Raw genomic sequence first — 17385 nt, forward strand, 5'->3', positions numbered from 1 at the left:
TCACATTCACTGTTTTTTTTTTTTTGTTTTTTTTCCAGATTTACAGTTTAAATCAATATGGGATTAGAGCTAAGTGTGTGTTCTGGGGCAGAGCAGATGGTCTTAATGTATTCTGCATGAATTGTGTAATGCATACTTAAAACGGTTACGCAATGATTAATACATTCATGTTTATGTGAGGCTGCTGGGAGTTTTACTGTGAAACAGGAAGTTTAACTTTGCATCAGGGTGTTTTCGTCCTAGTTCAGCTGAGTGTGGGTCACAGGAGAGCTCACAGTGATGCCAATCATATTGCTGGTTATATGGCAATAACATTATAATCGATAATTTTTATTATTTTATATTACATTGTCAAATAACAACTTTTAAAATCCTTTTTTTTTTTATTCAGATTTTTTGCGTATTTACTTAAATATGAATTATTTTTCTTGGCCACAGCAGGCAGCGTATATTAGCAAAATAAAAATCTAACAACGCACTTCTCTCTGCTCAGCACCAAACAGCAAACAGACAGTTACAGACCAGCTGGTGAACATCGTGGAGCATTTAGCAGCCGAAGGGCTTGATGTTTCCCTCAGGAGGTGGTGGAGACCAAAAACAGAGATAAATATTAGACTTCAGATTGGACTTCTTTTCACCAGGCGAACACAAACGCAACTCCAAATGAACGACCGTGTTGTTCTCTAATTGCAATATCACCTCAAGGTCCATTTAGTCTTTCCGTCATATCGCATGACCTTTACCGGCTGGTGTGTTGTGCCATGATCAAGTTTCAATAAACAAAAGAACAAAACAACCACTAAATGGACCGTGCAGTGAGAATACTTTGCCAACTGTTTCCAAGGTCACAAATTAAACTTTGAAACTCAAACTTGACATGAAGAAGAAGTCCTGAAAGAGCTTCCATGATAAATGGGCTGATGAAGAGATCAGGTCATATGACTGAAAGCTTTTGAAAAGTCAAGTCAAGTCAATGTCAAGTGATGTTTCCAAGACAGGGGACATAACTACTGTCTCACCACAAGGTCCATTTAGTAGCTGTTCTTGTTCTGCTTCAAATCATATCAAATGACCCTTATCAGCACTTCAGATTTCTCATCCAGGTCGGTTTAAAAGTTGATAAAACATCACGTCATATGATTGAAAGCTCCAGAATAGCTGCTAAATGGACCTTGTAGTGAACTAATTTTGTTGATTGTTGTTTCTGAGGACAAGGGTGAACTTTGAATCTCAACACACACACACACAGCAAAACCTTAACATCTATAATAACATGACAAGAAGGCAACTCCAATATGCTTATGAAGATCATGCGATATGACTGAAAGCTCCGGAACAGCTACTCAATATGGTTTTTGTCAACTGCAGTTTTCAAAGTCAAGACTGAACTTTGAATCTCAGTTTTTATGTCAACATGGGCGAGAAGTCTTAAAAAAATATGAACATCTCCATCTGCTGATGAAGATCATGCCACTAAAGGGACCTTGCTGTGACATCATTTGGTCGACAGCAGCTGCAGGGACACTGTTAGGTAATACAGAACATAAACAGAGGGCAGCAGATTTTCACTGGAGCACATTACATCTGATGTGATCTTCAGGCTGCAGTGACAGTGAGGTCTGCTGCAGTGCAAAGTCTCTGCAGAGGGGGATTAGCTGCTGTTGACTGGACGGTTTTAACTCCACTAACCGGGCGCTGGAAACCGAGATGCACTGACATACATAGGCAGTTTCTGAGAAACGCCATGCTGTGAGTCGTAACCGCTTATCAGCCTCAATCTGAGGTGAGTTTATATAAAGTCGACAAAAGATTAAGGCCAGGAGGGGACTATCTGCCTCTTGTCTTTTAGTCTGGGGGATTAGTGAACGCTTGAGTGCCTGACTTTAGATTTTCAATGCACTGTAGTGACAGAAGTGCAGCTTGTGGTGGGGGGAGAGCATGATTACTTATTACACAAGGCTCCAAGCAGCGGGGGGCCCCTCGGATACAACTTAATTCAGTTTACAGGACACCAGAGACGCATTTTATGAGTGAGAGGTTTTAGCATTAAGTGACAGAGTACATCAGTCAACTTCTACCACCTTACTGTCCCAGAAGGTCAGTTAGATCTGCTGAGTTAGGTCTTCAGCTGTTCCGTCATGTTGGGGTCAAAGGGTGATTGAGCTTTTACTGTACTGGCTCCTCAGCTTGGGAATAGCCCTCCAGTTAATACTAGTTCTACTGACACTGTCTCAGCCTCTAAATCCTGTCTTAAAACACACTTTCTGTCGACTTCTCCTCTTGTCTGACAGCTACACTTAGTTGTTTCCATAACACAGCTGTGTTGTGTACCTGCCAGATTTTATTTTTGTCTTGTTATCATCAGCACCAGCATGTGGAAGAGTGTTGAACACTGTCTTAATGTTGGTGGCAGTAACATGCAAAATGTCCATCAGTATTTCTAAACAATTTAGGATTTCAAATATGTAAAATCAGCTTGTATTGGAAACGCATCCTACGCATTTAGTCGACCTCAGGGATATACACGGTGAGACTTAGTGAGAAACAGTTACTGTAAACACAATGTAAGCATCTTTAATGTGTTTTATATAATGTTGTGTTTTCTGCTTTGTTGATGTGTTCAGTTGTGTGGGCCGCTGCCGATTAAAACTCTAAACACTGACTGAACAGCTTCTCTCCTTCAGGAGACAATAAAGTTTAAAAACAGGTTGCTGCTGTATTAGAGAGGCTGATACAGCATCGCTGAGTCCGTCCTGGCCCAGGGGCTGAAAATAGATCTCTAGATCAACTGACCGGGGAGGCTGTTGCAGTCTCTGGCGAGAAGCCAGCGGTGAGCTGTAATGTGGTGCGAGCTGAGCTGGTTGGAGATTAGCGCCTGAGTCAGCGATCGGCAGATACAGTTTCCTATAACTACTGTTCCCATGGAGAGAAAAAAAGCAATTTCATTTCCTCAAATCGACCTCATCGCCACTGCCCTACCTCAGTGTTATTTCGACTGCAAAAGTATTTTACTTGAATAATTGTGATATTTTTTAAAGCCTTTGGTTTGGTTTTTGTTTTACATCCTTGTCATGTTTCCTGTTTTGTTCCCTCTGCATGCCTGTTTTCAAAAACACCAAAGCCTGTAATTCAACTACTGTAAGCCTTACGGCAACAAAACATGTGACATACTCCAAATTGTTAGCCTTTCAACTGAAAGAATAAAGAAACAAACAGAAAACACCCATTTAGATATTAACTTTTATTGTCTTTTTCCCACCCCAAGACAAAAATTTCCAGAGTATACAAGTGTGGATTGTCACTGAATGGCTGCTAACTAGTCACTGAAAACAAAAAATAAATCCCTAAACTATCACAATAAATGTTTGAGAAATATACATACATAAAAATATACCTCTGAGAAAATTCAAATATTGACATTTCCTAACAGCTTATAGTCAGGGCTCAATCAGTAGCAATGAAGACTCATATGATCTGAACACATGCAGAAGAAAAAAAAAAACAAAAAAACCCCACCCCGTCCCAACCCCAGCATGAACAGACTACCACCATGTTTCTCTGAGGTGTGAAGTATGGCTGGCATGGGGAATGTAGGTTAATAATGCTTTACATACCACACTAGGTTTAAATTAGATACATTTTAAAAGCAAGAGGGTTTGAATTGACAGCAGACACAGAATGGATTCTTTGGCGTTTTGTTGTTAAGAGTACAAAAAAAAAAAAAAAAAAAAAAAACCTTTGCAGGATCCCTCCTGCATTTTAACTCCAATTGCATATATGTCAATCACCTGAAGTTCTCTGGTTGTACCCTGTGATGAGCTAATTTCCTCACATAGCATGGGTTTCAATCCACATGGGTGGAAAAAAAATAAAAGTAAAATGAACACATTCCTCAATAAGACTCAAGAGTAAAAAATATTAACATTGCACTCTTCTCTTTTAGGCACAAAAAGCCCCTTTTCAATCGAGCTTTCAACCGGTGCAGCATAGTATTACTGACTGGCTCTACAGGGCTGAATGAAGCTCAACCAGCCCGTTTGTGCCTGTGACGTCTGACCATCCTGGATAAGAAATTCAACCGCAACTTACAAGGAAGCAAGTTGTTAAATGCTGTTAAATGACCGTCTAGGTTTTTCAAAGATCGATGGGTAATTAGGGTAATTTCAGACGCTTAGGTCTGTGACTCGAGTGTAGAGGCGATAAATGAGATCCACAAACCGGGGTTACAGCTTCACAAGATTTAAACATCATGTGTACATTTTAATGGAAAATATCAGCAAGTGGAGCTTTAAACCTCACCACCTCACACCTGCAATTATTCAGCTTATGATCTTTGAAAAAATAACCTCGCAGGTGTTTGTTTCTGTTCGTTACGTACAAAGTGGAACAACAGTGAGGTTGCTCTCCTCTCCGGCACGTCAATAACTCACACTGGAGTTACTGCAGGAGAGAAGGCGTTACCCCTGTTGCGACATTCAACACACTGCGTCTTAGCTTTGACACATCTGGAGCGACTCGCAGCATATTTCCACATTTGTGGCAAGATGGTTTTGGACAGATGAAACAAAAAAAAAAAACCAAAGTGAGTGGCATGTGCTGGAATGATGTGTTGACATATTTCAGGAAGAAGTATAAAGAAATGTTTACATGTGCTTTAATGTTAAATGTAACAGATCAGGCTTTCACCTATCTATATTATAAAGCAAAACATCATTTTATGAACTATACCAAAAACCATAATTCCCTCCTTTAACCCCCATCAACACAGCTTGCATGGCATACATTACACAAAGACAAACCAAAGTCTTTTATTTTAAAAGGTAGAAGCTGTCAGATGAGAGATATGCTGAATTTTAATATAAAACCCCCTTCTCCTGAACGTCTAACAGTTGTTTGAGGAACCACCAAGCAGGAAGAAAAGAAAGCCCACATCCCACAGCGCATGTGACGACTTAGTTCAACCTTCATCGTTCCCTTATTTCCCCCCAATCTGCAGTTATCCACAGGGAAGGGAAAAGGGGGGAGGTGGGCGTGTCTGCGTCACATGGAAATCCTACCACCTCAAACACCCCCTTAAATGACAAGTCTGTAAAAAGGGAAGGGTGACACCTCCCAGTCAGTGATGAAGGCTTTCTGAGGGGGAGGAGGGGTTTGTGTCAAAGCGAGAGAGTGGAGGCGGGTTCGATTGCATGAGTGAAACAAGGATAGAGGGCATGTTTCTTTTAGGGGAGGGGAGGGTGGGTGAGTGAGGGAGGGAGGTGTCAGGAGATCATGTGGCAGTCACTCCTCGTCTGAGCTGCTGTTGTCCAGAGAGTAAATCATGAAGGCCAGATCAGGCCGGGCCGGTACCATGGGATTGCCCGGCTTCACCATCTCAAAGCCAATGTAGTGGAACGTCTTGATGATGGACACTGGGGATAAGATAAACCATTTGTGTACATATTCAAGTCTGGATTGGCAACCAATCATAATAGTTTTTGGTTATTTGTTTAACTGCAAATTTGTGCCACTAAAATATAAACTATGGGTTTATATCAGCTAACTACTGAGGCCCTGGACTCCCACACCTGTACTGGTCCGCTGTTTTAGTTCAACATTTTTTCCCCAAGAGTGATATGATTGACATCAACATAAAGGCTGTGTGTTAAGAAGAGCTGGAGCTAGGAGATGATTTGCTCAGCATAAGGCCTGGAAGCAGGGGGAAACAGCTAGCCTAGCTTGTGCACAGTTTAACCTGTTATTTGACAGCATTTGGATATGTGGAGCTACTTTTCTGTTGTGTGTGCTAACCTGCTACAGAATGAAAAACAGCTAATGCATTGATAATAATAGTGGGATCCTAAAATGCTTTGCACAGACAGAATCGGAAGACTTAGAGCTTTCAAGTAATGTTTCGTCTGTCAAGATTGTGTGATGATCGAGTCTGGTACAGACCAAAACACATCTTAAGAAAGTAGCGATGCCAAGGCCAAAGCATCCCACAGGGAAGACTGTTTAAAAAGGTCAAATTGTGCTCATTAACATTTTCATTAATGATGGTGATTTTGTTTTAACCACTGATGACTCTGATGATGATGGCTCACGGATGTACATTGTTTTATGTGACCTTGTGAAGGTTTATTAGGCATGTGTTTTACATGTATTTCTAGTTTCATGTGCTGTATTATGCTTAAAGTTCAAGTCCGTCTGTGTTTTGACTGTCAACTGTCACCAAGGCGAGAGTCATGAGTGAGTGTCACGAGTCATTAAGGAAGGTTTATAGGTGTTGAGCTCTGCTTCCAGCCTTTATGCTAATCTACACCTGAGTCCAGCTCAGTTAACAGGAACCCAACAGCAAACGTTAGCCCATAACTGGTTAATCTAGCCGTGTACCTACTTTCATGTACATTCTGTAAAAATATCCATCATGCACCTGGTTACAAGTATTTGTAGCTTCGTATCGAAAAAGGTTGTGAGAAACAAACCTTGCCTCAAGAAATAAACAGTATTTAAAAATAACAGGAGCTTACATCGATCCTCTCTGTTTTTATGGAACCACAGGAACACATAGTTAACTTTGAGCTTCTCTTCCGCAAACTCGAGCAGAGCGGTTAGCCTGAGGATGACATGAACACAGAGAGAGACAGAGAGTCAGTCGGTGAGCGAGGGGAGAGGGGACTGGCAATGACGCACACAAAGTTTTTTTTTAAATTTTTTTTCTCCTCTTTACATAAGCACTGCAACTTTACATAATAATGCAGTGGCAGCTGTGAAGCTGGCTGCTCATTGGACCGCCTCTGTGACCACAGCAGGCAAGGTTACTCTGTCCTGGCATCGATTACAGCCACACACAAAGCTAGGCAATGAAAACAGAAACCTACTAGCAGCCTCTTTAATTTGTGGCACACTGGAAGCCTTAAAACACATCATGATGACAGCCTTTCATACACAGTTTAGACCCACATGGTGAGCAGATTTCCACTTAAATGCTCTGGTAGCTGTCTACCAGAGCATTTAAGTTTGACAAGGTTATTTCAATTTAAACACAGTTCATTCCTGATACTGTGGGGAAACAATTCATGTTAAAATAAGTGATGGTTGATTTCAGGACTAAATGGGAGAAGCCTCGCCTAGAGGTGCTGCAGCAACATCAAGGAAAACTCAAATACTACTAATAAGTATCAAATCTCCTCTTGTGAGCTTGAGAGGTGGATCTAAAAAGTTGGCAGAAAGACAGCAGTTTTAATGAGATGGACACGCAGATGTCAAAACAAAACAAAAAAAAATAAACACACAAACACATCCCAAAATGTCCATATAAACTTCTCAAACTACTCCTGCCACATACTCAATTTTTCCACTATTGATCTATGCATTTCAAACACTTTCTCCAACAACTAAAAGCTTCCCTCTTGGCGTTTGTGAGAAATTGGCACAGAGGTATAAAAAGTTACCCTGCAGAGACTTCATTGTAAATAAATAGTTTTGTTCTTCACTACTTATAATACAGTCCTTTTACCAATTAGATCAGGAGATAACAGCATGGGGATTCATGTCACTCAAGGGTCTTAACACATCCTTACCCTTCCTTGCTCCCCTCCGCCAGTGGCCCGACAGGGATCTCCAGGAAAAGGCTGTCCTCTGATAGAGCCGTATCCCAGAAGGCTGAGCGGCGTTCACTCAGCTGGTAGTGGAAGTGGAGAAGAGAGGGGTTCCCACTCACTGAAGCGGCCTGCGTTACTGTTAACTTCTCATCCTGAATTCAAACAGGGAGTACATTAGTTAACTGATTTAATTTCATTCTTCAGCATCAACACTAAGAATCATTTGGCTGGAGCAAATGTTTGACCAGCAGAGGGTCTAAATACAAAGACCTTTAAAGGACCAAATCCATATGGATTTGAGCTATAGTCACAGACAGACTGGAATTGTTTGACTTCTAAATAGGTTCTGCATTTTGGCTCTTTCACAACTGATGACATCTCAGATCACAGACATGTTTACCCTTCTACATCTTCTAAAAATAGTAATGTAGTTAATATAGACTTAATTGTTGTCTGGTAAGTTTAGAACATGTCACCCAACTTGTAAGTGACAGAAAGTTCAAATCAGAGATTAAATCTTGTTGTTAGGCATGACATCAGTGGTGCTTTAAAAATCAGATAAGTAGTTAAATGACAAGTTTGAAGAAAGTGTTGTGCATCTCAAAGCAGTGGTTAAGTGAAACATGAAATGAGGAAGTGGTTGTGTTTGCTTGGGTATGTTGAAGAAGCAGTGCGGAATGTCATCTCTGCAGCAGACAGATCCTGTACTGTAACTGATGAGTGGTGCAACATAACACTTCTGCTTTTATCAACCTGCAGAGAAACAGATCTTCAGATATTTTATCATGCATTTGGTTTTACAGCTGGTGATCGCTGGGCATGAGTGCTATGGTGGTGATATCTAAAATTTAAATGTGCAGCCTGTTAGTCTGGTGCATTATGTTACTCCTAGCAGTTCTAGCATTGATAGTTGTCTGATAATTTGGATGATTGCAGCCAAATGTCTGTGTTTACTGGATCTGATATTGTCTTAGACACGCAATTGTCATGTAAATACTGAAGCAGATATGCAAATCAAGTTATACTGCATTACATAAGTACTTCACTTTTTCTAAAAGTAAATAAAAGTCTATGTCAATATGTTCAATAGCAAGAGCTTGTCTTCAGTTATCTGATAAACCGGTAACGTCAGAAAGGACAGATGAGGACCTTAATATGACATTTGTGACTGATCTGTCTGATCCTAAATCTCTAATCCCCCCCAGGACAGTCAGTCACATGTCTGGGGTACAACTTGACGCATGCGCACGCACACACAGTAGAGAGGAACACAGCAGTTTTAAGTGTAGGCATTTACAAAATAGTGAAATTTACCAGAGAACAGCACAATTTTCTTATGTTTAGTCAGGGATCTCTGTATCTTTTTACATGTTACATGAATGAATTTACATCACAAAATTTTAATGAAAAAACTCATGCGTTAAATCCACTGCAGGTGCAGATGATGAGTAGGAGTCAGATTAAAGTATTTTTAAGCTTTAACAAACAGCAACTTTGCAAAATGAGGGCACAACTCATCAACGAGGTGTTCCTGTGTTTAGTGCACTGAGTCAGAGTGGTCCCTGAGGGATGAAGCACTTAACACAATGATTACCAAAAGTGCTTACAGCGAATAGAACAACACGTGCCAACTCTTATTTTTCCTATCATTACCCTTTATGACCATTTCTTTATTTCTAAAATGTATCTGAAATAAAAGCCTTTAAATACCAATATGGGACAAATATTTCAGTCACCCAACTTTATTAATAAAGTTTAACTAGAAAGTGTGACCTGTGTGTACGTCAGTTAATGTGACACCTTGAAGCCTGATATTTGCCTGTAAACACTTTCCCATTGTTTTAAGATGAGCAGCATTTTGCATTATATGTTGCACGTTTGCAGACGTCACCAGGAAGATTTATGAATGTTGGACTACAGCTCTGTGTGTGTGTGTGTGTGTGTGTGTGTGTGTGTGTGTGTGTGTGTGTGTCTCAGTCTCAAGGACAATCACCTTGTGTAGTAGCACGCCGAGAGAGTGATCCCTGACAGTCCCTCGCCCACCCGGGATCTTCAGCTGTGGGTGAGGGGCATCAGGAACACCACAGAGGCCCTGGAGCCTGAGGGATGGAGCAAGGCAGCCGAGACCCCGCTAACCAGGAACTGTACAGAGAAAGATTAATTGTCAGTGTTTCAGATTGTCTCACTGAATCTCATCCTTTGTCCTGCCCTAACTTTAACTACAAATAAATCACTCTTTTCCATAATCTTCTCAAAAATGACTATTACAGTCTCAACAACACAGCCAGTGCAACATCCTCAAACTTTGCACTGCAATGATGACAGTTGTGACAACACTGGGGAGATAAATTATGTCATGTTTACTTTTTAATCCTACTCATTGACTGTTTTTGGGAATAACCTGCCAACCAGAACTAACAATTTAGTCCAGCTGTTGAACTATATCCAAAGGCAAATGAAGACCAATCACTGATTGAAAGTAAAATAAACTGAATATAGTTTTTCCTCAGTGCTGTTTCATAAAAGCTAACAGGTCTCTCAGGGTCCTGGTTCAGTGACTCTGCATTTCCTGAGAAGCTTAAATGAAGAGCTGCATTCATTGTGATAATTACCGGCTGCAATCTTGCCAAACCACACTGTGTGGACGCTGTTGCTGTTGGCTGCTTCCAAAGCCATTTAGGAGTCCATCTAGTATTTCAGGACTAGGTCAGAATCAATGAAGCAACATGTCAAAACCAATTTCTTCTTCACCTGAAATTCTAAGTACAGAATGAGTGAAGGAAATCGTTGGAACATGAAAGTCAAGACCTTCTGCAGCCATATCAGGACATTTAAAGCTCTATTTACACTCACAGGTACCGTGTGGAGTTTTTAACTGCTAGTAGCAGTTACGTAGCAATGTTTTTATGAATGAATGAATCCGCATTTTGTTTGTATCATGCATGACAATATACATGGTCACACACAAACACGCAGACAGGGAAGATAAACACTGCTAGCAAGTAAATGAGGTTTATTTTCATTGATATTTTTTCAATCAATTGTTTAGTCTATGAAACATAGAACAAAAAAAATAGTGAAAAAGGCCCACAATTTCCAAAAGCCCAGGGTAACATCAAATGTCACTTTTTGTCCGACTAAAATTCCAAAACCAAAAAGGTATTCAATTCACTATGATATACAATGAAGAAAAGCTGGATAAATGGCTACATTTATCTAGCGCTCTTATCCAAAGTGCTGGACACCCATTCACACATCAGTGGCAGCAAGCTACCATGAAAGGTGCTGGCCTGACCATTGGGAGCAGTTTGGGGTTAATTGCCTTGCCCAAGGACACTTCTTCATGTGGAAAGGAGGAGCTGGGGACTGAACTGCCAACCCTGTGATTAGACAATCTGCCCTATCTTTTAACACATCAAATTTTCTTTGCAAATGACTAATGTGAAGGAAAATACTCTCAACCAGTTTGCTCAACATCAAGAATACACACAATCCTTTTTGTTGAAAAACACTAACTGGAAACAGAACTTTCATGTTTCTAAGAAAACTCCACAAGGCATGTTTAACTCAAATAGAACCGAAACTGAAAGACATGAAGTCTAATCCTGCTCTGCTCCTGATGTAAACCTCTAAGCTTGTTGCCTCATACGCCCACAGCCCCATGCTGACTTCATTAAGCATGTCCTTGTAATTAGCAAATACAAAACACCTGTGGCAACATGCCCCACCTCTGCAGTACAGAGGACAGCCAGAGGGATTTAACATGATTATACTGTTTGCTCATTTGTTAGATCCATTTATGCAATTTTATTTTAACATTTTATTCAAACCTAACCTGGAATAAAGCGTACAAAATTAAAGCCCGTGAGTTATAACTGCATTCAGAAACTTCTTGACGGGTTGTGCGTGTGGTGGAAGGCATGTATCACGAACAAGCACATGATCTGTAAACACCTCTGCAAATAGCTTACAAGGCTTTCGGGAACATACATCTTCGGTGGTTTGAGTTACAGTCGAGTATCTCAAACCAGACATGATGGCAGCTGGCCATCGCTGCCAGGCAGGCTGCTGAGATGGGCCTGAGCTGGGGACTTATTTTGTTTAACTTTGGTCTTTTAGATGAGAAAAAATACCCTCCCCTGCCTGGATCGGTTTCGGTCAGCACCTGTATTGAAACCTGACACCTTCACACATTCTTGCGTCTGAAACTGCATCAGGTAGAAAGACTTGTTTGTGATATATACTGAGTCATGTGCCAGAGAAAAACATCAGCTACAAGCATCTGTTTTTGTGGGAGGGAAGAGGTGTGCCAATGTTTCCCTGCCAACCAGGCAGGTAACCTGGATGACCTGATCTGCATAGCTACGAGCCAAGAGAGTGAGCAATGGAAAACAAAGCTCATTGTGGCTGGCTGGTTCACGTCACAGCAGCAGCAAATGCATGCAACCTTTCTCCACTTCATCACTTCTTGGTTCTTAACCAACACATGAACTGATGAATTACAAATTGGAGAAAGCCTTGACCTCGCCTTGGCCATGATTTCTTGTTTAAATAACAGCTGTCTTGTAATTTGGTGACCTGTACCTGGAGCTTACCTGAGAGCTTCACCTAGTGCAGTGGTGGAAAAAGTATTCAGATCCATTAGAAGGAGTTGCAACAATTAGTCAATTAATTGATTGACAAGACAATTAATCTGCAACTATTCTGATAATCAAAGTTTAAAACATTTTTTTGGAAAAATGCCAAAAAAAAAAAATTGATGCCTCAAGATTTTCAAATGTGACAATTTGATGCTTTTCTTGGGCTTAAAAAGATAAAATGGAACTAATGGAACTATGAAAATAGTTAGTTGCAGCCCTAATAAAAATATTTCAAAAAGTATGTAAGTACAGTATTTTGGCGCTGTTACAACCCACTACTGACTGACTGAACAGTCTGGAGACGAAGAACCTACTGAATACCAGATGCATGAAAAGATGCAGTCACAGCAGGTGTTGCTACAATATCTACCAAAACCTCCTCTAAACACAGTACAATGTGGGATGAGGTGAATGTTGGCAGTGCACCATTAAAACAGTCGAGACGGTAAGAGTTTTCTCTTCATTAATATCACAGAAACAAAACTGATACTGACTGTATGTAGGACGCAGATGGAGGAAGAGATAAGCAGGCTTGCCAAGATGTCAAGACCTGCTTCTCTTTTTCCACCTTCCCTTGCAGAGACAGACAGAAGACCCTGTCCTTGATGGAAATGCCAGCTTGTTTTGAAAGGCAACACTCTTGTCCTCTGACATTTCAGCCACACTAAGCACCCCGTCCCACCCTCCTGTCCCATAATGCCACTCCAGCATGAGAGCTATAGCCTTCAGCCCCCCAATAGGTCACAAGGTCACCCTAAAAACAGAATATAGGTTACATTTTTAAAGAAGGTGAATTTGATGGATGAAACAGACTCTGTGCACCGATGTGAAGGCCCGAGTGCACTCACAGACCTGGGCTGTATTAATAGGCCGGTGAGGATTTAATCATCTGTGTGTTGCAGTGAGAGTAAAAATGCCAAGTGCGTCACTGTCTGATTGTGGCAGGAGGGGTGCAGGAGTATATATATATGTGTGTGTGTGTGTGTGTGTGTGTGTGTGGTGTGTGTGTGTGTGTGTGTGTGTGTGTGTGTGTGTAAGAGAAACATTTTTTTTTTTTTTTTAATTTTAAGGATGACCGCTTCCACTGCCGGTTTGCTCTTCCTGAGCTGTGAGTTGTTTTGAGAACCAATTCAGGTGAATTGTTTGAGGGGATGAACGACCCGGGTTAGCTGGCTGCTGAGGCAGAGTTTGGCCAACAGCCAAGAAACACACGACTCAACCAAAACAGGAAGCGCACTGGCAGGTCCTCCAAGAACACCGAAACAGACTAAACCAACTTCTAACACTGTATTTACCAGCTTAGTAATGGAAAAAGACTCAACTGAAATCCAGCCTGTCAACACAAACAAGCTTAATGCCCCCCCCCCCCAAATGAAAAAAAAAAAAAAAAAAAAAAAAAAAAAAAACCTGCGGTGAAAATGATTTAGGCTCGAGACAAACAGCACGTTGCTGCATGCAGGAAAGTAAACAGGAGAGTCCTAAGTCCTCTTCCGACCCCTGGAAGTTTAGCAGAGTGGCATGTCGGAAAAGATGTCGAGACAGAAACAGGAAAGGCACACGTGCCCTGAAACCTGAGTGTGGACGGACGTATCCCTGTCAAAACACATTGCTCTGACCCCTGGACCAAAACTGTGGCTGTTAGGACACACTGACAAAAAACAACCAAACAAGTGCACATAACCAGAACATCTAACTGCTGCAGGATATTCAAATAAGTGTTAGAGCAAATAAAAATGCTCCTTTTGGTACTCTGCAACTTTGTATGCAGGATTAAAAACCACATGAACCATTAATGTCTGTACAAAATTTCATGGCGATCCATCCAATAGTTGTTGAGATATTGCAGCCTGGACCAAAGTGGTATAATGACACTGCTATTCCTTTGGGAGAGTAAAATAATTAGTACTTGTTATAATTATCGTAAAATCAGTAAAAAATAGAGGCCATACTGATCAGAAAACCACCAAACTGTGTGAACAGGCAGCTCTAATACAGCACACATGCCAATTTTAAAATCACCTCTTACACATATTTGCCTCTCCCAAAACTAGTAAAAAGGATCCAAAACACCACACCTGCACTGGTTTAATTTAGCATAGGTTCTGTCAGTACAGGCATACTTTGTTAACCCTGGGGCAACAAAAAAAAAAAGTAAATAAATAACGTCATGATTATTGATACGGTATTTGAGCCTACATGTCTATTGCCTGCTGTGAAAAAATTAGCTTTGGCGAGAAACAATATCAACTTATTTCTCCAACAGCAGAGAGGGAATGTCAGGCACAAAACCATCTGTGGAGGCATTTGTGCATTGGGTGGTGCACCAAATTAAATGCCTGCCTTACTGTATTTCAGCAGATGACACCAGCAATCGCCTATGCTGCTGCGGCTTACAACAACAGTTGGAGAGTAACTGAAAACAGACTTGGTTTTTTAATCTGTCTATGTTAATGTTGGAGTGAGAAAAGTGAAAAGGTAGTATCAGGTCCCATCACGTAGGAAAATAGTGGCCACTGACAGAAAAAGAGGATAACTATGTTACATTTAAAAAAGTTGAGTTGCTGACAATGGCGCCATGACAGAAAAATTATTATTTTCATTATCAATTAATCCACAGATTGTTTTTCCAATTAACTGTTTAGTCTTGTTTTTTTGATTGAAAATGAAATTAATGATTAGCTGCAGCTCTAAAATGGATAATTTCTGTATTCTAGCTTTTATTTCTAGTGCAATGTGTTCATTTCAAGCTTGTCTGCTACTCACTGATCACTTGTACGTGCATGCTAGCGGTTTACATCACAGCCTTGCCCGCAGTCAACTTTAATAGCTGAGGTTGACAGTTCCAGGTGCCGGTTGAAACTGGTTGGCACCGTTAACGTTTTGGTTTCATTATGGAAAATTCAACAGCGCTCCGATCCAAAATCTTCCAGCAACCACAGCAACCACAGCAGAGATCAGTCTGCCAGTCACTTAAAGAGGCACTTAGTCACACTCAGGTTGGTCAGGTTAGATAATCCAACTGTTTCTGAGTGAATGCACCTCTGTACTCTTCACACACACAAACATATTCCATTGATGCTTGAGAAGTGAACCAGCACAGGGAAAGGGTGGGTGGGTGGGGGGGGTTATGTAACCGGCCTGATGTAGGCCAGTAGATGCCTTTAGCTGACAGGGCCATAACAAGTCAGAGAGCTAATATAGTCGCAGCTCTGGCTCACAGCATCAATGGGCCGCTCCCTTCTCCTCTCTGCGTGTCAGATGATAAACCCACAGAGGACAAAAACAAGGCTTATCTCTCCGTTTCTGTGCAGAGCCGGACACCGAAAAAACACAGGCTACAATTTAACCATGGAATAGCTCTTAAAAATATTTATCTTTGGCCCACCTTTTTATCACTTCTCACACTAAGAATAACTATCAATTGATAAAAATACATATTTACAACCACAGCAAAACCAAATCCCTATAGGACTGCCCAGCTGTTGCAATAGGAGAACATCCAGTGCAAAATACAACACAGCAGTATAAGGTCACAACAAAGTCACTACTGGATTTGGCAGGCGCAATGTCAACTAATCACCTCAGATCAAGTTATAAGGAGTTTTTCTCCAATAGGTGTTGAATAACTTATGATTTAATTTCTTTAGTGATTAAGTGATTAGTTGATTAATCAATTTGTATATCAACAGAAAATTCTAATTTCAACTTTTCTGATATCCGGTCATCCAAGTCATTTATCAAGCAAAGACATCTGGCATTTGTCTTTTCCAGTTTCTCAAATGGAAGTTTCAGCAGCTTTTCTCTGTTTAATATCTTTGAAAGTGTCATAAAAATGTAATGTCTTTTTTTTTTTTTTTTTTTTAAAGCTATCTTGAATTCTGGGAACTTGTGATAGGCATTTTTACTACTTGTAGGAATTTTGCAGAGTAAACAAGTAATCAGTTACTTGAAAAAAATAACTCTACAGATTAATCAATAATGAAAACAATGGTTAATTACACATCTAAATTTGCAGGATCCCAGAGAAAATTGATAATTCAGAGAAACATTCCCTAATGGGATATAAACTAGAAAATGACTTTAGAGCTGCAACTACTAGTTGGTTAATCGATTATTCAGTTCAAAGGAAACAAATGAGCAAATATATTTGATAAATTGAATCTTCATTGTTAGTTGTTTTTTTAAAAGAAAAAAATCTGTTTCAGCTTCTCTAATGAGCATATTTCTGATTTCTTTAGTCTTCTATGATTAAAAACTGTATGTCTCTGGGTTTTGATGTGTTGGTCACACTAAACATGACATTTGAAGACATCACCTTGAGCTTTTGGAAATAGTTTTTTTTGGCATTTTAGAGACTAAAGGTCTACTTTATTCGATAAAAAATATGAATAATAGTGAAACTAAGCTTGTGCAAATAGTTGCAGCCCTGAAATGGGCTCTGGCTTATGTCACTTGAAGTTTGTACCGGTAATACATGTTAAAAGTTTTAGTAAGCTGTGCACTTTGGAAAAAAATGTTATCAAATTGTGCTTGTTGCATTGCTTTTCGTGTCTCATAACAATGTTTGGCAACTCCTGTCTCAACTGAACTTCAGCATCCAACCCTGTACGTGCCGAGACACTGAAATACCAGACCACAGCCTGTTTTGCATTAAGATGTCATGTCATGTCATGTCTGTTTATAGCCTCTCGGGATCTGTCAGTCTGTCATTTCTTCATTTTTCTCTTTTGTTTTCCTTCTACTTTTCGAGCTTCCTACAAGCCAAACTATTTTCAGAATTCCTGACACTTAAAAAGTTGAACTGAAACCAACTGAAAGAAACAGACCACATGAACAAGAGCAACTAACGTCAACAACAACCGTCAACGTCTGTTCGTGAGGTTTCTAGAAGAATATTAGCTCCTACCTTTCCTCGGTGTTCAGCATGATAGCTTCGAGGAAACACGGATCTTTACGTCGTTTTTCACAACCAAGACAATTACTACTCAACAAAAACTCCACAGAAAAGTTCACCATCCGTAAATTAATGATAAACTTTGTAAGAGCAAAAGTCTCTAGAGCAGCTGTATGTAGCGGAGAAGCACTTGGACACAGAGACGTACAGCAGCCAGACTGCAAGCTACGGCCGGAGCTATGGTGTATTTATAGCTGCAGCTAGGCAT

At 40.4% G+C, this 17385-nt stretch overlaps 1 protein-coding gene across 1 annotated transcript; it reads right to left on the reverse strand.

Moving 5' to 3' along the window:
* Positions 1-3226: 3226 nt before the first annotated feature.
* Positions 3227-17336, reverse strand: oaz2a (ornithine decarboxylase antizyme 2a). The gene is given in 6 exon segments (XM_056387297.1): positions 3227-5411; positions 6510-6595; positions 7563-7735; positions 9577-9657; positions 9659-9725; positions 17130-17336. Coding segments are annotated over 6 exon segments (648 nt in total). The 5' UTR covers positions 17240-17336; the 3' UTR covers positions 3227-5280.
* Between the last annotated feature and the right edge of the window lie 49 nt (positions 17337-17385).

Source organism: Seriola aureovittata, chromosome 10, assembly GCF_021018895.1.
Source record: "Seriola aureovittata isolate HTS-2021-v1 ecotype China chromosome 10, ASM2101889v1, whole genome shotgun sequence".
Classification (NCBI taxonomy): domain Eukaryota; kingdom Metazoa; phylum Chordata; class Actinopteri; order Carangiformes; family Carangidae; genus Seriola; species Seriola aureovittata.